We start from the raw sequence: 27,952 nt of genomic DNA, 5'->3' as shown, positions 1-27,952 counted from the left end.
CTGGAATTGGCCCAGCAAGGAGGAGGTCAGTGACAGGCAGCTTCTGAGTGCAGTGAGAAAATCCAACGTGGAAATGCAGCCTGCAGAGGGATCCCAGAGCTGGAGAGGGAATGCTCCTAGCACAATTAGGCAAATCAAGCCTATTAAGGGACAATCACTCTTAAGGGCTGTTATCAATCACTCCCCTGGCTTTCTTTAGGCAATTATCCTAATTGCATCAAGGCTATTAAGCAATTATTTTGATAACTGGAGCCTTTTTGCCGGCTCTTCGATTTTTGGCAACGTTTGGTTCTTTGTATAAGTGCCCCCTCCAAAAGATGTTTAAAGCTGATTCTAAGGATGTCTTTTTCCTGAAGCACAAAATTCAAATTTCTGTGTAAAAGCACCAAGTTTCTCTCAAGAAAACGCTGATTTTTATCCCTGGGTTTTCCCTCAAACCTCCCCACCACCCAAATCTCCCAGGGCAGCAGGGATTTAGTTCCACTTTTTTATTATTCAACTTTTTATACATAATAAATACAAACTTTTTACAGCCAATATAAAGAAAGCATTTGCACTGATGCTTTCAGGGTGTACTGAGCTGTACAGGATGCGACGGCCGATACATGCCCTGTATGAAGAAATCATAGTTAAAAAGGAGGCATCTTTTTACAACTTTTCTTCCTTTTTCTTTTTTTTTTTGCTTTTTTTTTTTCACTTTTGTTTTTTAAATAAAATTAGCAGCTCTTACAGAAAATATTTTAAAATACAACTAAAGAGACTTTTAAATAAAAATTTTCTGGATTTTTGAAAGTCCGGGTGTGAAGGACACAGACCTGTGTCCTGGCCAAAAGAACTGAACATGAAACTGTTGAAACTGGCCAAAAGAATTGAACATGAACATTATGGCAAAAACTTGGTTTTCTTCTGCGTTGTAAAGATCTCAAAATATTTGCAAACAGTTAAACCTTTTTTTTTTAAAAAAACGTTTCTTTTTAAACTTAAGAATAAGTTTGATAAACACATAAAAAGACCTCAAACAGATCAACAGGACAAGAGGTGCAAAAGAAGGAATAAAATATGGAAAAGACTTCATTGGACAGTCACTGATTCCATAACTGATCCATGAATTGTTGCTCTCAGACAGCCCCACTCTTGGTTAAGGATCCCACTGGGAAAGGAGACTGGCAAGCACTGGATGTCCCAGAGACCCAGCCTGGGCTGGGATTTCCAAGTATGTGCAAACTTTATGATCAAATCTTGTTAGATGAGTCGTTGGGTTTTTGTTGTAAATGCAGCCTCAAAAAATAGCCCTTGTTAGTAAACTAAAGGTTGAAAACTTACTGGCTTTGAGAAAAAAACCATGAAGACACAAGAGAACCCACAAACAGCTCCAAACCCAACCTTGGGATGCCTTTGATCTGAAGTTTTCATCTGATGGAGAATGCTGACAATATTTTAGTCAGTACCCAAGGAAAAACCTGCTTGCATCCAGTTTTTCCCTCTCCTCCAACCATTCCGCTCCACATTCAACTTCAGAATATTCTTTGCCCTTTTCTCTCAAAAAAAACCCAAAATCCAAGCTCCCTTTTCAGAGCTCTCTGAGGGAAATGTGAAACTCTTTTCCTTTCAGTTTCTTCCCTGAGAGGAACCGGGCACATCTTGGGCACGAAGGTGGTGTGAAGGCAGAACCTGGAGCTGCTCCTGGCTCCCTGGCTTTGGCTGGTTAATGGGATTGGGGTGGGAAAAGGCTACAGGGCCATCCAATGCAACAACTAAATGCATGTAAATACTCTAAATGGAACTGCTAACTCTAGAACTCAGGTGGTTTGATGACAAAGATACACTGCTAACATTGGATAATAAAGTACACGGCAATAGCTGGGATAAGAGTGACCCAAATGCTTTAAAAAAATAAAATAAACCCAACAAAACAACCAAAATCCCCAAAATCTGCTAAGAGAGAAAAAAAAAAAAAAAAAAAAAAAAGAAAAGAAAAAGCAGCTCAATTTCCAGATCTAGACAAAAATCTCACTTGCTTTTTTGCTTTTTCTACCCGTTGGTTTCTGCTGTGGAAGAAGATGTTGCTGCTGGTTCAGCACCTCCATGTTAGATCCTCTATGAGTAAATGCACTGAGTAAACACAAAAATCCAAAGGCAGAATGTTCAGCTGTGAATCACTGACAAGGGGAGCACCCATGGAATGAACACTTTTGCTTCTCCAGGAGATCATTTTCCCGTCTCTTCCTTTCTGCAGGGGGATTCAAGAGGAGCCAGCCTCTCCTTTAGACTTCTTTTTCTGTTCCCTTTTTCATTCTTCTGATGAATACCTGATCAGGCAGGTGATGCTACTGGAAGGATCCACAATCTTTAACACATTCCTATGGCAACAGTAATATACTGTACTAATGCACAGGAGCAAAGGATGCTAAGACTAAGCTGCATGAACGGGGTTCTTTCTTTGTCTCCACATCAAAATGGAGCATCTCCAGCCAAGAAAAAAAGCCAATCTTGGCCTGTCTTGGTTTGTGCTAAGAGAAGAAGAACGATGTAGAGAAATCCAAACAAACAAACAAAAAAAACCAAAAGGCACAAAATATTCATGACTGTGGGAAGGAATCCGCCAGGTCACTGCCACATAAAATCCTCCCTATCGCTCGCTCTAGTCCAAGTCTTCATCATGCAAAGGTGCCTAAAAACGAGATTGACCAAAAGCTGTGTTTGGCCTTGATTGTAGCACTACTAATGAGCCAGTCCCCTCGTTACACCAGAGTGATCTCCACGTCCTCGATCTTCTCCGTGGGCCGGCGGTGGTGCTGCGTCGGGGGCGGCGGAGCTGCTCGCACCTGCAACATTCAGAACCAGCCTGTGACCACCCCAGAATGGCCCAATTCCACCAGAAACCCCTGGCATTTCCTGCACTGAGCTCCAGATGACGCAGACTGCACCTCCTGCACCCCTAGGGATGATGCAAACAAACAGGTCGTGTGTCCAGCGGGATGCAGCTCCACTGCTGCCCAGCTCAGCCATCAGGGATTTTCCTTATGGCCTGTCACAAACCCCCTCCAGGGTGCAATCCCAGATTTATTCCATGGATAAACCAGGATGGAAACCTGGGAAAGGCTCATCACATGCTGAATCTGATGGTGCTTTTGCCTGCAATTTCTGTGGAGAGGGAACTACCAGGATGTTCTGCTGCACCTGACTCACTGATACTTCATCAATCACTGACCTCAGCAATACACACCCAAAATGTGATGTTGTTTTCACACTCTGCCACACTAGTTATTCTTGCTCCTGACACAGATCACTTTAGGTGCCAACAGGGTTTTCAGGACACCATTTCAGAATACACCAGACTTACTGTGGAAAATGTGACCTGTGGAGCAATCCTCCACCAAACTGCCCAATACTACCTCAATATTCAGAATATATTATTTGAATATCCAAAAATGCTCTTTTTCTGCAACCTCATTCACTGAGAAAGTCAAGAAAAGGAAAATGTTATGTTTTAGTATGATTTGGTTAAGGGATTTGAAAACCCCACAACTTGATTTCAAAGTTAATCGTAGGAGATGGAATTTGTCAAGTTCTAAGTGATTTAATTCTTCCCTTCCTTTTCTGGCAAATTTCCCTTTTCCAGGCAGCAAAACCAACACAAAATCTTCATCATTAGGGATCATGAACCCAAACTCCTCAAACCAAAGGGGGTGGAAATAAACAGAATCCCAAATATACAGGAAAGGAACTGTATAAACCATAGGACTGACCTCCTCTGGCATTTGCTCTCCACCTCTTTTTCAGCTCTGTTTAGGGAATGCTACCCTTTGAACATCAATATTTTATAATATTTATAAAATTATTATAATATATTATTAATGTAATAATATAACCTTACATAATATTTTATAAAATATTTTATCAATACAACCCATAGAATTTGCTGGTCACTTACAGGCCGCAGTTTGCCATAGGAACTTTCTGCAGGAATTCGTGGAGGTTGAGAGAATCCAGGAGACTCTGAACCAAAGCTGTTTTCTGAGGGAATAAGCAACACCCCATTACAAAGAAGCCCCTCAGTATTGCTGAATTTATGTTGTAAAAATGCTCCTTTTTTCTGAAAGGTTTCTACAGGAAGCCTTTTCCCAAAACGTTTGCAAATTTCTCACCGTTCGTCGACGGAGACCTGGGGAAAAACTGGGATCCTCTTTTATCCGGGCTGGGATAGGGACTGGTGGGAGGCTGGTCATACAGAGGCAGTGGTGGCAGGGAGTTGTTGGCCTTTGGAGTGGGGGATACCTGTGCCAAAAAGAGGGAGAAGCTGCAGTAAATCCTCCTTGGCACATTTAACACACACACACCAATTTTCCAACCCATCCCTACTCCAGCAAGTTCCCTCTAGAGCAAAAGCAGCTGGCAGGCAAGTCTGGGAAGGAAAGCCAAGGTATCCAACAGGGATTCAATTTTTTAAAATCACAGCTTGCCACTGAACAGAAATTTTCAGCCTCTCCCAGGTAATTCAGAGAGGATTTTTGAAGGTTATTCGAAACAAAAAGGTTGCTCGGCCAAGTGGGGTTCACACAGAAGTGCTGGGATCGTGAGCTTTATCCCCACTCAAAACGCATTTAGATGTGCATTTTTGTGGTATTCTTAAATCAAGAAATAAAAATACTCAAAAATTCCATTGTAGAAACATGCAAGTGCAGTTTCTATCTCCAAACTCCACACTGGAATGTGTCTGATTTTCTAATACGATATAAGGATTATAAAACTACGCTGTAGAAATGAGGACATTGCTGCAAAAATTACTGTAATCCAAAACTTGGCAGTATCCTGCCCCTCAAAACTGAGAGAATGCAGAACAGATTTAAGTATGAAGATACTAAATTAGGGCTGAAAGAGCCTGTAATTCTCTTTTTGCCAGGTTGGGTCTGACATCTCAGTCTCATAAATTAATGACAGGATGTAAACTGCGAATTTTCTCCTTTGATTGCTTTCTATCCAAATATCTGCCTTTATTCACAAATTCGCAAAAATACATCATGAGGCTGGGTAAGAAACTAAAATGCAAGCACTGAGGGCTTGGGTTGTTTTTTTTTCCTTATATTGGTTCTGATTTTTTTAACTTAAATAGCTTCTGATTTTTTTTTTCCTCTTAAACTAGTTTTGATTTTTTTTTCTCCCCGAAGAAGTGACAGAACTTAGCAAATAATAAACCAAGCCAAGACCTCTTTCCATACCTGGATATCCCCAATCCACTGAGTCTCTCCATTCTCTGAGGCTGTGAGCTCTTCAACCAGCACGGAGGGGAAGACCCCGACGCGGCCGTTGAATTCCCCCTCCCAAAAGCCATCATCATCCTGGTTCTCCTTGTTCAGGATGCGGATGATGGCTCCCTCTGGGAAGGACAGCTCGTCATCTGTCTGCCCCTCGTAATCATAAAGTGCTTTTACAAAACAGACTGCAAAATGGAAAAGAAAAAAAGCCAATGAGATAAGGTCAAAATGGAAGTTACAGCAAGTTTGATAGCTGGAGCTGGGGATTTTGAGGTTCTTTTAAAGATTCTGTTATTCCTGGGACAGATTATTCCAGTTTTCCTTAATTTTGGTCTCAGCTAAAATTTCCTTAATTTTAATCTCAGTATGAGCTGAGGAGGTGAATTACGCAGATTTAATATGAGAGATAATTACTGAGATAATTACTGGGAATGGCTGTGTTCAGATATGGGTCAGTCTCACTCTGCAACTCCCTGAAAGGAGGTTGTGGCTGGTGGGGCCTTTTCTCCCAGGAAACCAGAGATAAGACAAGAGGAAACAGCCTCAAATTGCACTAGTGGAGGCTCAGATTGGGTGTTAGGGAAAATTTCTTCCCTGGAATAGTGATTAAAACATTGGAACAGGCTGGGAAATGGTGGAGTTCCCATGCCTGGAAGGATTAAAAAATGAGCAGACTTTGCAGCATGGTGGGATTTGGTCAAAGCTTGGATTTCCTGATCTTGGAGATCTTTTCCAGCTTTAATGATTCTGTGACTCCATGAAATCTGGGAAACCCTCCCAGACTCCATGCGCAGAGTGTTCCCAAGGGCCAGCTGGATCCCCTGTGTATTTCCAGGCGGGATTTACCATTGGAGTCCCCGTTGAGGCTGCCTGGCAGCAGGTCAGTCTCCGTGGAGTTGTTGGAGGTGTGGGAGCGGGAGTCCAGCGCAGCCAGGGACTGCAGCATGCTCAGGAGGCTGCTGGAGGTTGGGAACTGCAGGTACTTCTCTGGCACATATCCCACCTGCCCAGCCTTGTTCCGCGCCTGCGAACCAACAACAGGAGCGTTCTCTGCCTGGGGCACTGCTCTGGAGAGAACCCCAGCGTTCCCTCCCACCCCAACCTCATGGAAACAAGCTGAGAGGATGATACCTTCACCCAGTCCTCCATATCTCCATCTTCAATGACCTCCAACACCTCGTGCTCCTCTATGGTCAGCTCGTCTGGCTGAGAAGCCTGCAATGCGGGACAGGAAGGATGGAAAAGGAAAAGTGACTTTAAGGGCAAAGCAGGGGCAGGGGAAAGAACATTCCCATCTAGACTTTTATTAGAAATTATGTTTGTTAAAAAACTGAAAGCTAAAACATGATTTAAAACATCACAATGAAGGTTCTGCCATTCACAAAAACCCTTCTCCCTGAATCTCACCCTATCACAAAAGCAAACCTCGAGCTCCCAAAGGCACATTTATTATTTTTATGCAATTCATTTTTCTAATAAATTTTAAAAAATCACCAACCTTATAGGAATAAACCACTTTGCAGGTGAGAGGGTAATTTCTGAGAGTACCAGAAGGACTAGAACTGCTGTCATCAAAAACATCCATGCTGTCTTCAAACTCTTCACCTTCTTCCTTTTCTGCATCAGCATTGACCTGGTAAAACAAATTCCAGTTGGCATTACAGCAGCTGCTAAAAAATTGGTGAAGGAATAACAATAAAAATGAGCTGGTTAATATTTTTCAGTGTGTATTTTTTATGGTTTATTGTTATTGAAAGTAACTCAGCTGGATTTCTTTGTTCAAACAAAAGCACCTGGACTTTAAGAAGTACTGCAGAAGATTTTGGAAGATCCAACTCAGCTAATGGACAGTTATAAAATAATTTTTTCACATAATCTGTGACTAAAGAACTTTGGAGATGCCATTGCAATGGCACAAAAAACAGTTTATTGGAAAAAAGGGAATTTATGCTACTGAAAGATTAATGTACCTGTGACCATGTGTTATAAAATAAATCTGCAGTGAAAAGTTTAAAAAGTTTAAAAATCTAGAGTTTAAAAAAATAAACCTCCAAATCAACCTTCTAGCTGGTGTATTCCACACAACAGATTTGCTGCAGTTTATTACAAAAATTCTTATGAGACAGGAAGATTTGTAAAAACTTGCTATAAAAGTTTAAATAAAACCTGAAGTCAATGTTCTGGAAAAATACAAGTTTGGGTAAGACTGCCAGGAGCTGTGCTTTGGCCTGGTGCCCAGTTTATGTTTTCAATAAATAACTTTATCTCATGTAAAAAATTATGAATTATTCTGTGAAAACAGCTCTGTGAATCAAACACAATACTGTATGTAGAGCCATCTTCCCTGTGTTTATTCCTATTAATTTGGGAGTGAATCTGGTGCTCCCCAGAAAAGTGAGAGATTAATAAAACAAAAAAAAGTTAAGCTGAGCCTGCCAATTCCCAGTGCAGTTTCCCTAAACCAGCTTTGCTCTTCTAGGCCTGGACTAGGAGAGCACAAAGCTTCATCATGTTGTGACTTAATTAGTTTTTATGTTACTATTTCCAAACCAAATGCTTGCAGTCCTGGTGATTATTTTTTCCTCACTAACTCTCACCCAAGAGCAGTTTGCCCCCGTCTATCCTTCATGGATGCTGGGATAACCAAAAAATTGTCCGACAGCTGGGCAATGCTTTGGGAGATCAGCAAGAACCACAAATTGTGGCAAATCTGGGGCTTCCCCTCCTGCTTCTCTGCCTTTTGCTGTGCATGGTCCCCGCAGCCAGGGCTGACATCCAGCTGGGACATCATGGAAATCAGCAAATCATGTCTACAAGGTTTGGGCACCATCTGCTCCTGCTTTTCTAGCACGAGCAGGAAAAACACTCCTTCATTTTCAGCATGTGGGCTGCTCTCAATTCCTCAGCTGGAATCATCTGGGAAGCAGGCATGGAGAGGGAAAACAGGAAACTGAGAGCTTGGCTTGACACAGCTCATCCTGCTGCTGCAGGGTCTGGGATGGAGGGTGGCACCAGCAAGGAATCAGTGGATGGGACAGAAGGACAATAAACGTGTGGGACACGCAGCAAACACAGGAGAAATGAAGGGGAGATGAACAGAAAAGCAGATTATATACATGAGAAAAATGATGACAATATATATTAAAAAAAAAAAATTTTGTTGCACATATACACAGATGGCTCCTGTCCCTGTTCCCTGGCAGCAGAGCCTGACCCCCCCAAGTGTCCCCTCCTGTCAGGGGCTGTGCAGAGCCACAAGGGCCCCCCTGAGCCTCCTTTGCTCCAGGCTCAGCCCCTGCCCAGCTGCCTTCCCTTCCCCAGCCCTGTTAAACACTGCCCACTCCTCCAGGCTGCAGTCAAAGTGCTGCTTGTTACAAACTGCAGTAATTCCTCTAAATTCTGGCATAATTTTGGTCCCAGCTCTAAGAATTCCATCTCTGGGCTGTCCCCGTCTGGCCTGCCAAGGTCAACAGAGCCTTTTTTAAATGCAGGAGCCTACGTAAGTGTAAAAGGGGAAAATGAGACTCAGCTGAACCTCCCAGGCTGTGGCACTGCCTGGGACCAGCACGGGGGGCTCAGCTCCAGGGGGACACTGGGAATGGGGGACTGGGAGCAGCCCAACAGGCACAGAGGGAAGTTAAAGGAGGTGGAGTGCAAAAAGAAATGAAATAAAATCACTGTGTAACACAGCCATGCAACAAATCTGCATCTGTCGTGACCAGAGAGGATCTGAAGTGAAACTCAGCACAGGACTCCCTTTGGGATTTTTGACACTTGGATCTGCAAACTCAAAGAGCTCAGGGTAACATTATAAACTATTAATGAACCTTCAAAGAAACACAGGCCTTGGGCACTTCCAGGGACCCAGGGGCAGCCACAGCTTCTCTGGGCACCCTGTGCCAGGGTCTCATCACTCTCACAGGAGAATTCCTTCCCAATCTCCCACCCATCCCCGCCCTCTGGCACTGGGAAGCCATTCCCTGTGTCCTGTCCCTCCATGCCTTGTCCCCAGTCCCTCTGCAGCTCTCCTGGAGCCCCTTCAGGCCCTGCCAGGGCTCTGAGCTCTGCCTGGAGCCTTCTCCTCTCCAGGTGAGCACCCCCAGCTCTGCCAGCCTGGCTCCAGCCCTGGAGCAGCTCCATGGCCTCTTCTGGACCAGCTGTGTCCCACACAAAGTCAGGAGCAGCCCCTGGAGAGATCCCCCAGCCCTGGGGAGAGGTTTCTCCCTGGGAATCTGAGCTGGGGAGATGTTTCCACCCCAGGAACCCGAGATCCCCAGCCCTGGTGAGATGTTTCCCCCAGGAACCCGTACCAGGTGCGCGGAGCCGTTGTTGGTGACCGAGGGCAGGCTGGCCCAGCGCTCGTTCTCCAGCTCCTCCATCACCTGGTTCATGGCACTCTTGAGCCACGTGTCCACGGACACCCCAATCTGCTTCAGCAGCTCCAGCCTCGCCTCTGCCTTCAGCTTGATGATCTGGGGACACAAACACACACAGAGCTCAGACTTCCTCAGGGTCCCACCTTGCCCCATGGACCTTCTGACCATCCAGATGGCTCCCAAAGCTGCTTCCTGTGGAAACGAGCCCCACTCCTCATTCCCTCACCTTGGTGTGAGCCAAGACACAGGCAATGGTTTTCTGGAGGCTCAGCCAGTCTCACCAGTTGGTGTTTTTTAAATTATCACCTCTGAGTTTATGCCTACTCCCAATTCACACCCTTAAGTAGCACACTGCAGCTTTGAAGTCCAACAACCCAAGATATTTAAAATTAGGAACATCCACAGTGCAGACCCTTTCAGGTGGTGACTAAGCTGGATGTGAAACACAAATAAACCTGACAGGATACACACACCAACCCACCAATTCCCAAGCCAGGCTCTTTTCCACCAGCACGTGCCAGAGATCACAGGAAACTCATTTGTTATGGAAACACAATATGTTAATAATCCCCAAATTAAGTAAGAATCGCACTCCAACAAACAGTTTCACGATTTTTGTCTTCAGACCAGAATGGAAATGGAGGTTTTCTGACAGCTGGGTTCACTTCAGCATCCTGGCAGGCTGGCTGGCCGATGGAGCCAAGGATTTAACAACTTCATGGCAAAGCACCACCCTGATCCAAATTAGTTCACAGTCTAAACAGGAGGGGTGGGAAGAGCAGTGTGAAGAAATTCAGGATGGCAGCAAGAGCAGATCTGCATCAAGAAGTGAAGGGCACCCAGCGATAAAACTGAGGGTATTTCTGTCCAGACCAGCCCTCTCAACACCCCCTGCTGCCACTGCTCATCAGAGGAACAAAAATCAAGTGATTTCCCAAAACTCCTTCAGTGAGTCACTGATGGAGGCAGCAACAGAAACCCACTGAACCACCCTGGAATCCTTCCCACATTCCCCTTCACAGCACTGGTCATTTTTAGCAAGTAGCAAAGCTTCATCTCCCTTCTCTCCCTTCCAGCCCTTCCCACAGGGATCTGAAGCACCTCACTGCTCCAGATCAAACACTCAGCAGCACTGGGAATCCAAGAAAAAACAGCAAAAACAGGTGAGTTCAGGCAAAAATTAAGAGGGAAATTCCCTTTCCAGTAGTGGCTGAAGCACAGCAGACTATGCAGAACACGTGTCCAATAAATTCAAATGCCAATGGGTGTCAGGTGGGTATTTATCTCTTACATAAATCCTTACTCCATAAAAAATTTTGTGTCGAGCTGAAGTGATACAGGTATTTTTCTCATTTTTGACATGCTGTTGCACTTACAGAATCAGAGAATTCTATCCTTCTACTGAGAAACTAAATCAGAAAAGAAACAATTTAACTTTATTAAGCTGAACCCCTAAAACGCCTCCATTTTCAGTTAATTTGCGAAGGTGATTTAAACCTATCTCAATCAAACCACTTTTGAGAGACATTATTTTAAATCCTGTGTAGAAGAAATGTGAATTTTAAGGAGTAGGTCAGTAGTAAGAGGGAAATTTATGATGTCAGATGAAACTTCATATGGCTACAGCTCTGTGCAGCTCTGCCCTGCAATCATGGATGGAGAAAGGAGGATGGGACAACTTTGAGAGGTGTTTCCCACATGAAAAGCCAAAGCCACTGAGCCACTTCTTCATGCAAGGGGTCTCCAGGTGAATGATTAACAACAGATAGTGTTCAGAGAGCTGAGAAAAGGAGGAAACATTCAATACATTAATGTGCATCCATTCTCTCCTGTTCCCAAGCATCCAAGATTTCCAACAAACCCACTCCAACTTGCACAGGGCAGGGAGAACAACCTTGTCAAAGGCAACTTATTCACAGAATCCCAGATTGTTTTGGGTTGGAAGGACCTTAAAATCTTCCAGTGCCACCCCAGCCATGGGCAGGGACACCTTCTGCTATCCCAGGTGCTCCAAGCTCTGTCCAGCCTGGCCTTGAATATATAAATATATGTATTAATGTATATATTTACTTGTGGAGTGAAGTAGAATACATAAATACATATATTAATGTATATATTTACTTGTAGAGTGAAGCAGCTTCCCCATAACTTGTCTTTACATCCTGACATCCACTTAGGAGCACTTTCCCTGTGCCTCCACCTAGGAATTGCTCGGCCCAGTTGTTTTTGTTTACCTCATTATGCAATTTCCAATGAGGCTGAGTTATGCTACAGCAATAAACACTGGTCCACGCTGCTGCAAACATCTGCAGTTGCTGTTAGTCCTTGCTCTGCTGTAGTTTGTTTGTACAAACTGTGAGCTAAAATAAACAAGCTGCTCCAAGATCCTTGAGTGTACTTTACAAGAGGTTTTAATTCAATGTACCCAGCAAATCCAATGGAGTTCCCCCTCCCTGTTTACACCCAGGAGCCTTAACAGTCAACAAATGTTTGTTCCAAACCACAAATGCTTTGGGTTTCATTCCATTGCATTCCAAAGCACCAGAAGCATTAGGTCAGGCCTGCACTTGAAAGTTATTTACAAGCTGAAATTATATTTTTACCTAAATAATTATGCTGGTAGACCAGAGTTAACAGCTTCCTACCTGTAGGAAAAATACAAATAAAATACCACTGAGGAGCAGAACTTTAGCCTGCTTCTCACACATTTAAACATGGTTTAGTGGTGGCCTTGGCAGTGCTGGGATGGACCTGATGGTCCTGGAGTGCCCTTCCAACCTCAATGACTCTGTGCTTCTATAAAGATACAAACATTTCATTCAAGCATCACTCCATCTGAATGAGCTGGGCTTTGGTGCTTTCATTATGCCAGAATAAAATGTTAAGCAAGAAGGAAACAGGGCAATAGTGGCGATTTCACCACTTTGCGTCACAAGCTTTTCTCCAACTCTTGTTCCCTTGAGAGATCATAACACTAAAAACCAAACCAGGCTTTAACCCTGGGTTTCCCTGGCTCCCACTGGAATCCCCAGGGACACTGGGGGACTGAGTGACCTGCACTGATAGCCTCAAAATTACCTTCCATCAAGTGACCCCTGGCAGCCCCAGCACCTCTGAGCATCTCCAGGAAGGCAGCTGAGCTCCCAAGCCCAGGAATGCTGGAATCCAGCACTGGCTCTGAAATCTGGGTGCTGCCCAAACTTCATTGTTAGGGAATCTCACTGCAGGACAAACATTTTCCTGTGAAACAGTCAAATTGCTGTTTACAGCCACCAATTACTGGTTAATAGCTGAGGACTGGGGTATTTTTATGCTGATTAAAAAACCATCAGCCACCCACAAAATGTACAAACTCTTATGGGGGGTTCCTGCTCCTCTGAGCTGTTCTTTCTGTGGGGAGGATCTAAGAAGATGAAAGGAAAAACCACCCAAGTTTTAGAAAATATAAACACTGTTATCTATTCCTCACATACCTGACATTGCTCCACATGGGAGATGCAGTAATTTTGTTTATTTACTGTTCCAGGCTTAATTAAGCAATGGTTTTTTGACCCACAGCTTACTCAAGATGAAGATACACAACTGTTCTGCAAGGCATGGAAATGAAATGCAGCAGGAACATTACAGAGCTGTTCCCCATTCCCAGGAGAGAAAAGGGCTGGAAAGAAACCCAGAGTTCCTTCACATCCCACAAACACCTCGAATTCAAGTCCTTCAAAGCCATTCATGAAGGTGTTGGGGCAAAAACTACACAGGAAAGCAGCAAATGTTTCTCATTCAATATTCTGGTTTAGGTTTTTGTAAAAGTCACTTCTAAATGGATTTTCCTGAGAGCAGAGTTGCTTTACCTGCCATGGCTTTCCAAGGTACAGAACAAACTCTGTGCCATGCACAGATGTTTTTTTCTCCTGAAGAATCCAGATTTATTTCTTTTACACAAAAGTTGCACTTAGGAGCTCGGTCAGATACTAAAATCAGATTAAATTAGGATTATGAGGAGACCCAAACCATCTTCTGTGAGAAATGTTTTATTCCACTGCAATATTTTTTCAGTGGCAGGAAAAAAAACCCAAACATATAGGAATAATTTAGGGTGGAAAATCCCTCTAAAATCATGGAGTCCAAATGTTCCCCCAGCACTGCCAAGGCCACCACTGACCATGTCCCCAAGTGGCTGGACACTCTCATTTGGCAAATTCTTTTAGCCAGGAAGAGATCAATGTGGAGGCATTCTGGCAAAACATTCTGGAAAGCCATTATCTTTATTTCTGTCCCCATTTAGAAAAACTTTTTGTTGAAATTCTAGGCTTTTTTCTTAAAAAAAGATATCAAAATGAAGTAATTCTCTTCAGGGAAAGTTAAATTTTGGGCCACTGGAATTATGATACAGTGATAGGCATGACTATAAATCAATTTGATTTATAATTAAGTCTTGGAATGGCCTAAACTTCTCCAAACCCAAAGTGAGTCTTATTCCATGCAGTTCAGTTTTAAATCACAGTGTTAAAGTAAGGGTGTATGGGGAAATAAACCAAAAAATTCAACTTGCACTGCTCTGCTGGAATTTGGGGTGGAAAACCCAAAGCTTTTTTGGCAAAACCACCCCAGCCAAAAAGACAAACCCTGTCCAACACAACTCACCTAAAATCTGGATCCTTTTTCTGCACTGGGTGGGGAATTAGCTCATAAATTACATTTTCCACCACAACACTGAGTGAATTTCTTTTCTAAGTGGGAGGCTGGGCTGGAGGTTTGTACAGCTATTCCAGCAGTTAATTTATATGCTAAATAATCTGCATGGACTGAGATCCAACGTGAAGCAAGCAGGAAATAAGGCACTGGCACACATAACACCTCTCCCAAGGGAATTCCAAGGTTAAGGAAAGAGAGGGGAAGCTGCTCCTGGAGAAGAATCCACCTGCACAGCTCCAGCCCAAGTGGCAGATGGGTTTTTCCCAAGCTTAGGCACACAGAACATTAAAGATCCCTAAGTATTGAATTTGTAGGGTTTAAAAAGTGGCTCACAAGCTGTTGGGAACAGGCCCTGAATGGACAGCACCCAAATTCTGTAAGGAAGTAAGTGTCTGTAAAAGTTTTGTATGCCAACATTTAATATCCCATTTCTCTGCAGTCCTGGGGTGAACACTGGCTCCTCATGGAGTGAAAAATGTTATGGACACTTCAGAGCCAAAACATTCAGTAAGACTGAGGCAGAGGCTGGATTAGACACCCCAGAGCCATCACTTAGAAAATAATCCCATTCCACCCCTGTCATGGCAGAGACACCTCCCACTGTCCCAGGCTGCTCCAAGCCTCATCCAACCTGGCCTTGGAGACTTCAGGGATCCAGGGCAGCCCCAGCTTCTCTGGGCATCCTGTGCCAGGGCCTGCCCACCCTCCCAGGCAGGAATTCCTTCCCAACATCCCACCCATCCCTGCCCTCTGGCAGTGGGAGCCATTCCCTGTGTCCTGGCACTACCCACCACGTAAAAAGCCATCCTCCCCCTCACTAAACTGCTTTTCAGCAAGACAGTTTGAAATTCCTGCTCTGTGGATGTCACTGGGGTTTTTCCAGGCCAGTCCTCAATCTGCTGACCTGGAAAGGCCAACAGCTCCCACACATCTCCTGCAGGGAGGGCACCTGGCTCCCTGCACTGCTCCCCAGCCTTTGCTTCCTGAGCTCAACCAGGGATGGCATTTTACAAATTCACTTTTTTGGATTAGAAGCCTTATTCCCTGGCAGTTGGACAGGGCTTGGAGCAACCTGGTCTAGTGGAAGGTGTCCCTGCCCATGCCCTGAAGGTCCCTTCCCTCCCAAACCCTTCTGTGGCTCCATTTCATTTATTTTCCTGAAGCATATGGAATTTCCTTTGTTCCCACTGTGCCACAATCCAGCAATAAATATCCACAGCCAAATACAAGGAGAGGGAGAAATCAGCCCCCCAATTAAACACAATTAAATTGGCCCTGCACCTCTGAGCTGATCAAACAGAGCAAATAGCACCACAATGAGCCTTAACCAGATCTAATCTGGTAAAAACACACTCTGGAGAGCTGTAGGTATCCTGATGAGGAGACAAAACACATCCCCCAGTAATTAAGTGGGATTAATTGCTGTGGAGGCCCAAAGACCTGAGAGCAAATGGGAAACCTCTGCCACCGTCCTGGAGAAGAATCTTGTCAGCCCTGGGACAACTGAACTGCTTGGGGAGAGCCACGCTGGAGCCTTTGGTGGGAGAGAGGAAAAGGAGATGAGAAACAGAAATCTCCTGTGCTGGCACTGCTGAGGCACCTCCAGCATCCTCAGGACAGGAAGGACATGGAGGGGCTGGAGGGTGTGCAGGGAAGGGAACAGAGCTGGGAAGGGGCTGGAGAATCCCTGAGGGAGCTGGGAAGGGAATGGAAAATCCCTGAGGGAGCTGGGAAGGGAATGGAGAATCCCTGAGGGAGCTGGGAAGGGAATGGAGAATCCCTGAGGGAGCTGGGCAGGGGCTGCAGAATCCCTGAGGAGCTGGGCAGGGGCTGCAGAATCCCTGAGGAGCTGGGCAGGGGCTGCAGAATCCCTGAGGAGCTGGGCAGGGGCTCAGCCTGGAGCAAAGGAGGCTCAGGGGGGACCTGGTGGCTCTGCACAGCTCCTGCCAGGAGGGGACAGCCAGGGCGAACAGGCTCTGCTCCCAGTAAATTTGTGTCTCCAGTCATTGACAGATAAAGGGATTCAGGCAGTGGGAAAATGGAAAGCTCAATTCCTCCCTCCTTTCCTCCCTGCTGCTACAGAAATAAAAGCTGAAATCACAGAAGTTCTACTTCAATTACCTGAATTGGGTCAGTGAGTACAGAGGAGCTCCAAGAATGGCTTATCGTCACAAATAATCAGTTTTCAACATCAATTCCCCAATTTTTAATTGATCTGATGCCTGAATTGTGCCACTTTCAGTTTGAAGGAGCACCTTGTGCTCTCAGGGCTTGTCTTTATCAAAGTGGTTCAGTGCAGCAGGGACAAGCATGAATCCCTCTGGATCTGAACTCCACAGTGTGTCATTAACTACAGTCAATTTTACTTCTTTGCCAGTGCCAGAGGTATTATCACTCCAATTCTAACATTATTTTAACATTTCCTTTAAAAACAAGCAATCAAACAAAACAAAAAAAAAACCTCCTTTAACAAACCCCACATTTTCCAATTTTAACACAAAAATGTGTGCTCTGGTTATCAGTTACAGTCACATCTGTCATGTATCATCTGCACAGCAGCACTCTGCTGAAAATCCTAATTTTTCCCTAACTCTAATCAAGGAGTTTGCTCCCTGAAAACATCACAAGGAAAAATAGCTGTTATCCCAGGGAGAAAAAGATCAGAAATAACCCACTGAGCTGTGGATGTGCCAATCTGAGGGTTTATATTCGTCTTGCAGAAGACAAAACAATTGGGATTCTCCAATATTTCCTGATCCTGAGCATATTTTTACTCAATTCCTTTGCTGTACTTTCAAATGACACCTGTTTCCACATCCCTATACTTGTTAAATCCAGTTAGCCATATGGAACAGCCCCTCAGCTCCTCCCAGGGCTTAGATTTCCCTGGATTCGGGGCCTCCAAGGAAGAGGGCAGGGAGATGAGCACTTCTATGCCCAATACACCCTGGAAAAATAAAACCTTTACCAATAAAATGCCCTCTAACCAAACTAGAAAGAATTAATCTCTATGTGTTTGTGAAGTTGTCTTCCCCTTCAGGAATGACAAGGACAGAAAAGGGGAAAAGTAGATTTGCAAAGGAAAATTAACAAGTCAAGAAACCAAAATGGGATAGAACAGGCATAAAAAATTCCATTAAAATAACAAGCATTTCAAGAGAAAAATAAAAAAACCCTCAAATCTCTGTGTCATCCTCACACAGCTTCAGATGTGAGACCAGAACAAACTCCATAGCCTCTCTACAGCCTCAATGACTTCTTGCACAAATACCACTCCCCAACCCAACCCTCAGTAATTCCATCTCCATCAGGTGCACTTAAATATGCAGGAATGTTTGGTTTTCACACACTGCAAGGAATTATAATTGCATTCCCAAAGAACAGGTTTTAGCTCAAAGCTCAGGTTGTTCTCCTCCAGGATTTCATGTGTGCAAAAATCTCTTGTCTGATTTGTGGTCTTGAGCTCAGTCTTAGAGGAGTGGGGACCAACAGGGCTAAAAGAAAAAGCCACTCCCAAATGGAAGTAAAATCTCCCTAAATTCACTTATTGGTTTATCTGAAAAAAATAAACAATGCTACACTATGAACATCTTTGGTGGCAATACAGAAAACTCCCACAAAGTGGTTTCCACACCATTCCAAAAGCTCAGGGATAACTTCATGTCTTTAAAATGTGCAACAGAAGAGAAAGAAGTTGGCAAAAATCCCTCAATCACTGAGTTTCATCCTCAAGTACTTGGCACTGGCACCATACTCCCTTGTAAAACATGGCATGTGTTAAATATTAGGAAGATAAGGGGTGGTTTAACTCCAACACACTGGAAAACCAGGAAAATATACTATTCGTCTGAATTAGATAAAACACACGTCTTGGAGAAAATTATATATAAAATTTCCTCTTCTTGGCACTTTCCCTCTCTCCTAAATCCAGTTCCAGACTGGTTTAATTTGTACCTTTTATAATATTTTGCTGCAAGAACTTGCTCTTTGGCAACTTCTTATCCTTACTTTATTTCTTGCTGCTGCTTTTATCCTTGCAGATTTAATTATTAACTATGTATGTATATACACAAGTATTCTGGAGTATGGTCTCTTGGAAATTATTTACTCAAAACAAGTTTTTAAACCACTTTCTGTAAGAATTAGGTTTTTAGAAAAACCATATCCTGCATTTGCTTTAAAAAGGGAGCCTGATAGTTCTCCTGCCAGGAGGAGGAATGATTTTGCTCTGTATTTTCCAACCCCTTCACCTGTAAATCACATTCCTAATTACATCAGGTACTCTGAAGTATGAGAAGCAGTTCACTGAAACAATTAGGTTTCTCCTACAGTTTTAATTAAGCAACCCACTCACCCAAAACCCAGCAGATCAGGTCCTGCTGCCTGCAATGGGGTTTTTCAGTCAGTGCCCATGAAAACAGTTCACTTTTGCCAGCCCAACACTGGCAGCCAAATAAGAAGTTCATTTTTTCATGAGTCTTAACCCACAACACGTCTCAAAAATCTCTGTAACCCTTTTAAAAGCACCTCACACTAAAATTAGATACAAGGATTATTTCCAATGTTTCCCCATCAACAGTCAGATTTAGTGTATCAAAACCCACTACAACAGCACATAAAAGTTCTATAATCTAAAGATATGAAGTCAGATAAAAAAACATTTTCTAGTATTAATTCCTTCAAGCAGAAGGAAATTAGTAAAAATCAATGAGATTGTTCTTCAACCTGTTTCAGATAAAGTCCCTAAATATAGAGATTTTTGACCTTTGACAGTGAAAAATGCAGCAAGAGGACTCACTCTTCATCAGGAGGTGTTTTAGTATCACTCTTCTGATCTGGACTTTCATGAAGTTCAGTCAGTGATTTGACAAATACCAAATGAAGAAAAAAGATCTTAAAAATCTCTGGGTTTTGATGCTAAAAATACACATTTCCACCAACCAAATGAAGCTGTAACCGAGATTTACCTGTGGGAAGGAAGTGAAAATGCCAAAATAATTTCCTTTGTACCTCAGCCTTGCGAATGCTCTCCCTGGCTTCGTCTATTTTCTGCTCCAGCTCCGCTCGGGTTTGCTCGGACATGACGGGCCCGTGGCACTCCAGCTCTTCCAGGGTCTGCCAGGAACAAGGACACACACCACAGGTGCAGGAGATGCCAAGGACAGCAATTTGTGACAATCAGTTACTGTTTGGATGCTGGGCTTTGCTGACAAAGGTCCATCCCAGGAAATAAAAAAAATAAAATGTGGTGACTCTAACGCTGCCCTCCCTGTGTCCTGTCCCTCCACCCCTTGTCCCAGGTCCCTCTCCACCTCTCCTGGAGCCCCTTTAGGCACTGGAAGGGGCATTGAGCTCTCCTTGGAGCCTTCCCAGAGATGTCAGAGCATTCTGGATGTTGATTTTCTCCAGGTGATGGTGTGCTCAGGAGCTGGAATTGTATGGAACACCGGGAAACTGGGCAGGGTGTGGTGAAAGCACAGCAGAGTCCTTCATGGCTGGATTTTTTGGGGGAAGAGCAAGGAACTTTTTTCTTTACTCTCCCTCCTAAAAGACACATTCAACACATTCCAAAACCCAGCTGCCTGATGCCCAAACACAGCCTTTAGCTCTTCAGAGCTCAGCCACAGACAAAGAAATAAATGTATCAATTCCCATCTAATTTTACATCTTCGCATTAGATTTAACAACCAATCCCTCACGGATTTTCCCAGTGTGGAACTGACTTTTGACAGCCCCATGAAGGGAGGCCCCAGGGGGGTCCCTGGTGCTGTCAGCAGCTCCTGTCCCAGGGGATGTGCCTGTCCCAGACCTACCCTCTGGCTGTGGACGATGTTCTTGTGCTCGCGGGCCACGCGCGTCGCCCATTTCCGCGCCTCCTTGTTCAGGCTGTGCTCCTCGGTGGTTCCCGTCTCTGACTCCAGCTGCCGGCTCTGCAACGGGCAACAGGGGATGAGCTACGATGGCCCAGACCCTGGGCTGCCTCTGGGCTGGCCTACAGGGTAACTTTGTGCCACATTTATCAGCCTGGGATCCTGTTTCTTATGAAACAGGGAAGGTGTGACAAGAACTTGCTGGTGAACTTCGGGGTGGGACCAGGTTGTGCGAAGGCAACTCCAAAAGGCAAAAGCTCACAAGAACCCCATTTCCAAAGTAAACAGGCATTGTAGGAAGCAAAGATCATGGAATCATGATCTTTAAAAGCCCTGACACAGGCAGGGACATCTTCCACTGTGCCACGATGCTCCAAGCCCTGTCCAACCTGGCCTTGGACACTCCCAGGGATGGAGCAGCCACAGCTTCCTCAAGCACCCTGTGCCAGGGTCCCACCACCCTCATGGGGAACAATTTCTTCCTAAAGATGAAAGGTGTAGTGTGACCAAGGGGCTCATTCTTTGTAAACTGTGATCTAACCACAAAGCCATCAAATATTTTAGCACAGCACAGCAGTTTCTGCCCAAAAATGTTTGTGTCTATAAAACAGAGTCTGAAATTTCCAATCACATTTTTGATATTGTTCTATCTTACTCATGCTTTTGTTGTGTCAATGACAAAGAGTAAAACTGTCCCCCTCAAGAAGTTCCAACTAGAGTAAGATGAAATAGTTCTCTGCTGTCTGTAGGCTGAACTGAGCAGGAACATTTTTCAGCATGGAATTACTGAAATCATTCCCAATCTTTCCATCATTTCCATTTGTAACAGAGTCACAGAATCATCTTCCATCTCTGAAGATATCCAAAAGCCATATGGATACAGTCCTGGACCACCAGCTCTGGACCAGTAAACCTCCAGAGATCCCTTCCAACCTCAACCAGTCCCTGTGATTATTTTTCTGATCCAATCACTGCAATCCACAACTCCCTACACTCCTTTTAATCACAAGTCCTGAAATAATCCTGCCCAGCCTTTCAGATCAACCAAAAAATATCCCTTATAAACTGACTCAAGAAGAGAGAATATGCACAGAAAGAAATGCCCGTGTCACAAATTTCTCACTCTGTGTGGTTCAAATGACACAAATTTTCTTCATCAGGTGGAGTTTGAAACTAGAGAAAAAGCCCAGAAAATGGGCTTGATGAAAAGGTTGTTTAGGCAGGAAAAATCCAAGGTTAGCCATCAGAAAAGGGTAAGAGAGCTGCAAGACATGGAATAATTCGCAGAGTAGCTGGGAAGCCTCCAGCTGTTGCAGAAGAAGAGATGCTGTTATCAGGTATTTTAGCAGGAAAAGTGGAATTACTTGTGTCAAGGAAGGATGAGAGCTTAATCATCTACACCAGCATTTGGCACAAACTGGGGTAAAACCAAGAGACACCAGGAAGTCATACTGAAAACAAGATTTTCCTGGCCCCGTGGAAGAGACAAAAATTACTACCTTTGGTTGACAGCCTATCAGGGATATAATTGAAAAAGAGGCAAAATTGGTTCAGCTCATTGCTTGTTCAGTGAAGTTCTTTGCCAAAATTGAACTGGCCTTTATTCTGAGTGTCTGAAATGGCAGCCAGGGTTCTTTTCCTGGCACAGGGAATTGCCAGGCAAGGTGTGGAGCAGCCCAGAAGAGGAAGAGGAGAGGTACAGGCACAGGGCCAGCCCTGGGATGATCAGGTAGGAAGGTGAAGCTTCAGGTGAGGATATCTCTTCACCCATCCCCTCAATTTAACTAATAAACTGGCTTTTCTTTAATATGATTTAGAGAATCATATTCATTCATTACTGACTTCTCTAATTACCTCTGTTAAGCTACTCCATTGCAAACTTGAAGGAAACGACACATGGATTTATTTAGGCACATCCAATCCTTAAAGTAACATTTCACCTCAGTTTTTTTCCAGTTTATCACATAACTTCTTCCACAGCTTCCACCTGAGCCTAAACCTGTGTAGAATCTTTGACATTCCCTGTTCCCTATCACACATCTGAGCCCATAACATATTTTTAATATTCCCACTGCTCTTGCTCCTACTCAACAGCTCATTTTCATATGGAAAAAATCCAGACTTTTTAGTCACTTGATAATCTTCTCCATTACCCCAAGTGTGATTTTGGGCTTTAGTCTATTTATAATCAAAAGCACTTGACCAGAAAAATGAATGTGGACTTTGTGGCTATTCTTTAAGGCCTCCTAAAAAATAAAGGAATTCTGTAGGATCAGACTTTTATTAGTTATTTATAAAGCAGTATTGCACCCAGGCAGACCTCACCCTTGCTTAAAGTTCTAAAAATAACACAAAAATAAAAATGTGGCAATGAAAAGCCTGAATTCTGTACCCTCAGGGAAAGACGGACTGGACAGGAACATCAAGAAAATGAAAACCGTTAAATAGGTGAGAAGAAAGGAGCCAAACCAGATTTATCTCCTGCGGACATTAAAGCCCAAATTGCAGGGAAGAAGGTGGAGGAACTGAAGGGCCTGATCCTGATTTACTCCATGAAGCTCAAGTGTTTTCAGGCCTGCAATGCCTCAATTTAACCTCTTCCAAAAAGAGAGGGAAACCAAACCCACTCTGGTGGCCAAGGAATGAAGGCAGAGCCAAAAAACCTGAGCTAAACATAGATGGACACCCTGCTGCTCCCTTCAGGGCTTGGGTTACAACAAAAACAGTGTTTAGTGCTAAAAATTCCATCAGTAAACCAAACACAAACTTCTGGATGGCTCCAAGCAGCTAAAGAGCTTTAGGGGCAGCAATGCTGCTTCTTAAATTAACAAAAGCATTCAGGCTGCAGCCCAATGTCACTTCTCCATTTTGGTCTGAAATGTTGGTGCAGGTGCAGGGTTTGCCTCCAACAGGCCAAACTCAGCCTGTATTCTTATTTATCTGGGTATACCGGATGCAGATGGCACAGAGCTGTCTTGAAAGCAAAAAAAAAAAAAATCAACTTCTGAGCCTCAAAGTTCCTTCTTTTTGTGGCTGAAGCCTGAAAAAGTTCACTTCTAGCAAGGCAAAAAGCAGAGGACATTTATTGCATGCAAAGCACCGACAGAAAACACAGCTAAAAACCAGGCATGCCTTTTAAAGAGGGGTGAAAACAAGAAGCTTCCATGCCAATGCTGCAGAGGAACACTCTGGGGAGGAGGAAGGAGCACACATGACATTTTTCACACAACTCACTGCTAAACTCAGCAGTTCTGAGAAAATCGTGAGCCAACTCTGGGGCTCCTTCCAGTCTCCTGTTGCTGAATTCATTCAATTTTAATTTAGCCAAGAGTGAGCTGGGGCTGACTCATATTTCAGTCAATTTCCAGCATTTCAAACTGGACACTCCTCATCTCTAAAAATTCAGATTTTTTTTGCATAAAGGGGATGTTTTTCCCATCAGAATAACAAAAAATGACTTAAATCCACTGTTATTATTATCACATATGTCACAATAAGGCTAAATCCAAATAAACCTATTATTGCTGCTTTATAGAACCACATGCTACTTTTTAAACCAACAAATTTATAATATATTATTAATACTAGACAATATTATATAAATCTAATAAATTGATGAGGGGGCTGCAGAAGGAAAGGGAACATCAGACCTGGCAGGGATGTTTTGGTTTGGGTTTTTTGTTTTATTGTTGTTTGTTTGTTTAAATTTTTTGTTTTTGTTTTGGAAGTTTAGAATCTTAAAAGTAATTATTTTTATTAAATATCTCTGATCAACACAGCTTTGTTATTCCTAGGCCTTGATGTTTCTGCTTTAAGAACTTCTGTTGTATACAAGAGATGAAAAGCACAACCCTTTTGTTAAAATTAATTTGAATCTTATTTATTTCTAAAGGTTTTTATTGTTCTCACTGAAATTAATCTTGAAATTAGAGTGCCGAGTATTTTTGTTCATTTATTTCTATTCTCACCCTCATAATTATCCTCATTTGCCTCAGCTCTCACAGCAGCTGCATTCCCAGCCAATTTTCCCAAAAATCTATTAGTACTAGAAATATGAAAAAATTGCCCTCATTAGGTAATCAAAGGCAAAAAAAAAAACTTTTAAAATCAACTTTGACCCAGAAAAATTGATTTTGTGGATATTTTCAATGCAATATAAACAAATTTGTAGTTCTGAAAGAGCAACTTCTGCTCTCTGATTTTTGTTGTTAGAAAATTCTCAGAGCTTTGCTTCAATTTTGTTTCCTGACTGCTAAAAGCCAAAGAATTCTCTCTAAATTAAAATTAGGTGGTGCAAATTAAAATGAAATCAACTAGGCAGTGAAAATTAAAATAAAATCCATTAGGTTAGGAACCAATTTCAGCTCATTACACTTAGGAGGAAATCAGAAATGATCCTCACATTCAACCTAAGTTAAATCCCCAGTAGATCCAAAACTTTCCTTTTTCTTCAGTATCAACCTCAAATATAAATATCAGATCTCAGATCTTATTTGAAGCACAGATGGGGTGGGAGGGATTAAATAAAATGCGTTTTAGACAGGCACAGAGGGAAGGCAGAGCTTTGCCCACTCACACCCACTGATCACTTCTTTACCTGAATGGCTGCAATTCTCCTCAAAAAGAACTCCTAATTCTGAATAAAATTAAATAATTACTTCTTTGTAATATATATTTAGACTCAAAAAGGTTATACTTGAAACCAGTCTGTTCCAGTATTAAAAGGTTGATCAAAGTAAATAATACTTTTTTTTTTTTTTTTAGATTTAGGTTCAAGAAAATTATAGTTAAACCTGGTCTGTTCTGGTATTAAATGTACAGACCGCTGTAAATATAGAAATACGGGCCCTTTTAATGTAACTTCTATAAAATTCCTTCATGCTGAGAAATTCCAAGATGTTCTTCTGAGAGTGAAGAGAAATTAATCTCTATTTTCACAATCTACCCATAAAACAGCCAAGTTATGTGGGGGGAAACTGCAAAACTTTCCTCTGAACTTCCTGAGGTGTTTTTGTACAAATTGAGAGGGAAAAAAAATATTATTTTCATGTCAAGAAGCTGTGGGAGAAATCAGCTGGGCCGCAGCTTCTCCTCACGTTCTTTGAGGAAACAGTGAACAAAAAACAGGAAAAAGACCCCAAAAATGAAATGTCAGCTTTCCAGAGCCCTTCTCCTCCCATTCCAGGGACACTTTGGTGTCACCTGCCTGCTTTTCTCATGTGATAACCCTGGGGTCAAGGAAAAAGCAGCTTTTCCAAGCAGGAAACAGAGAAATTTCCTTTCTCCTCTTCCCTGTTCTCATGGCTTATCTGTGAGCACAGGGCAGCGTTTTTCACGCACTGGATTTCTGTGGAATCCAGGAATATCCCTTCCCTCCTGGGCATGATGAAACTGGAGAATCACAGCAGCCTCTGTGGAAGGCCAAGATGTGCTGAGTGCAGTTCTTTGGGAGGATAAAGGAATTTTAAAATATTCTTTTCCATTCTCTGCTTTGCTGGCTATAAATCCATGTTGGGAATTCTATTCTGAGGAGGATTAAAGCTTGCTAGGAACTGATCAATCTTTTCTTTCTGACTATTTTGAAAACAAACCATTTCTTTTAGGGTAAGTGGTTTGTTTAAGGGATACTTTTGAAAACTTTTTTAAAAATAATAATTTATGTCCATCAAAACGAAGCAAAAACAATGAAGTAATTTAATTAATTTAGTATCATCAACAACTGATTAAATTCCAGCTCAAAACAATTTTTTTAGATAAAGGAAAATACCTGATTGATGTAAAACATTTTGAAGTGGTTTTCTCTTGGTGGCCACTCAAGTGTACATTTTGCCTAGAGCAAGTGGGATTTTTGGGATCAAAAATTTGGGAACTTGATGGAAAATTGTTTAATGCCTTCCTTTCTTAGGAACAGACGCTTTTGCAGGCTCTGAATGTGAATGTTGGGATCACTTTGGAAGCAAACTGGGCTGTCCCTGACTCAATGATTGCACAGAAATCCTGGTAATAAAACAGAAGTTTGGGATGGACCATGGAAAAGTGGAATTTCCACCAGAATTCAGATCTCTCCATTCAGAGCTCCACATCCATATTGTTTATAAAATTCCTCCTGCCTACAGCCCTCACAACTCCATTCCAGTAATAAATAAGCTGAATTTTGAGCCCAGTCCAAGTGCACCAGACCAAACAGAGCCCACAACTTGTTCTTGGGAGAGGTTCACATTAAACTTCTGATGAGATATATTTATGATTCCACTTTTTTCTTTCAGTCTTTGGTGTGAAAATTATCATGCACAACCCACAGAAATTAAGCCAACTGAGAAACCTCTGCAAAACATTTAGAAACAGAACATGTGGCAAAAGAATGCTTGGTGCTTGTTCTCCTGCAATTAAATGCTGCACCATCAATTAGAAAACACCCAATTTCTGACCAATTCAAAAGCCTGAGCAAGAGCTTTCATTCTCTTGTACTTATTGATTAAAAATGGGATTGCCCAGGTAGGATCCTGTCAGCTGAGCAGAACTACATGGATCCTAAAGAAGCATAATTGAATTATTTTGGGGAAAACTGGTTACAGCCCAAGCAGCTGCAGATTAAAAAGCTGCAGAGCACTGAGGAAATGCAGGAATTCTGCAGCCCCAGAGGGTTAACCAAGCAAAGGAGGAGGAACTGAGACATGAAGGACCCATTCATCCATTGCCTCCCAGAAACTCCTGGAGCGAGGCAGCACCAGGAGCACACGTGGACCCTGTGAGCCCACACAAGTGCCATGGCACAGAATCCTGGCCTTCCTCACACTGGGGACTTTAATGGGAGACACTTCCAGCCCTCCTGGCCATGGAATGGCCCCCTGGAAAAAGCCAAATGAATCAGCAATGGGGCTGCATTTCAGCAGTGCCTGCAGCTCTCACACAGGAGCAGCAACCAATTTCACACAGCACTGTCTTGAGCTGTGAAATTTTAATTCAGGCCCCAGCAGATTAGAATATCAATTACAAACCCCCAAATTGATTAGAATATCAATTACAAAAGGAGAAGTGTGAAGCTGCCCCCCACTAATAACACCCTTAAATTGATTTTTCCTCCTTGAAGTCTCATTGTGAAAAAAGCTTTTTTTTTCCTACCTTTTCTGTTTTATATAGATAGAGATAGCGCATTCTGTTGCCACCTGCCCAGAGTGTAAATCCAGCATCCCACATGCACAGGGATAACACAGGGCTGACCAGAAACACCCCAGGTACCTCTGCTATGGTCATTCTCATAGCACTGACAGGTGAGGGCTCAATCTCCACCAGCTGAACTGCATTAAAACTCTGGATGCAGGGAGTGCACAGGGATGAGAACACAGCAGCAAAGGTTAGAGAGGCACAGCAAAGACTCAGAAAGATTCTGCTCACTGTTATCAAGAACAACCTAAAATTTATCACAGAATATCCTGAGTTGGAAGGGACCCATCAGCTTCATCCAGTCCTGCACAGACACCCCAACAATCCCACCCAAGAGCATTGTCCGAACATTTATTTATGGGAATAAATGGCTCTTTCTGGAATAAAAATCAAAATCAGAGTTTGTTATAAGGGAAATACAAAGGAGAGCCAGTCAGAGATGTCAGGGTGACTGGGAAAGTCACCCTTCTGCAGGTCTTGATCTGAATCACTTGAACACAGATCAGGACTGCCCAAGTCAGTTCAATAAAGAATTCAAGCCAGAAAAAGTTTATAAGCTTTAAAGATCCAAACTTATTTTAAACAGCTGTTTCTT

At 43.1% G+C, this 27,952-nt stretch overlaps 1 protein-coding gene across 2 annotated transcripts in view; it reads right to left on the bottom strand.

Annotated features, from left to right (window-relative positions):
* Positions 1–473: 473 nt before the first annotated feature.
* FCHSD2 (FCH and double SH3 domains 2) overlaps positions 474–27,952 on the bottom strand; it is a 119,259-nt gene continuing 91,780 nt past the window's right edge. The window contains exons 11-21 of one of the 2 annotated variants that reach the window (XM_059466595.1): positions 27,433–27,504; positions 20,137–20,253; positions 19,334–19,438; positions 9,566–9,727; positions 6,754–6,888; positions 6,387–6,470; positions 6,102–6,279; positions 5,220–5,440; positions 4,149–4,278; positions 3,935–4,017; positions 474–2,825 (exon numbers count right to left, since the gene is read on the bottom strand). In XM_059466595.1, the coding sequence (XP_059322578.1) occupies positions 2,742–2,825; positions 3,935–4,017; positions 4,149–4,278; positions 5,220–5,440; positions 6,102–6,279; positions 6,387–6,470; positions 6,754–6,888; positions 9,566–9,727; positions 19,334–19,438; positions 20,137–20,253; positions 27,433–27,504 (1,371 nt within the window). In that variant the 3' untranslated portion in view covers positions 474–2,741. The remainder of the gene's footprint in view (positions 2,826–3,934; positions 4,018–4,148; positions 4,279–5,219; positions 5,441–6,101; positions 6,280–6,386; positions 6,471–6,753; positions 6,889–9,565; positions 9,728–19,333; positions 19,439–20,136; positions 20,254–27,432; positions 27,505–27,952) is intronic. The other variant, XM_059466596.1, reaches the window with a different exon arrangement.

Source organism: Ammospiza nelsoni, chromosome 2 (genome assembly GCF_027579445.1).
Source record: "Ammospiza nelsoni isolate bAmmNel1 chromosome 2, bAmmNel1.pri, whole genome shotgun sequence".
Classification (NCBI taxonomy): Eukaryota; Metazoa; Chordata; class Aves; order Passeriformes; family Passerellidae; genus Ammospiza; species Ammospiza nelsoni.
Note: the sequence above shows the minus strand (reverse complement) of the source record. Positions and strands in the feature narration are given on the sequence as shown.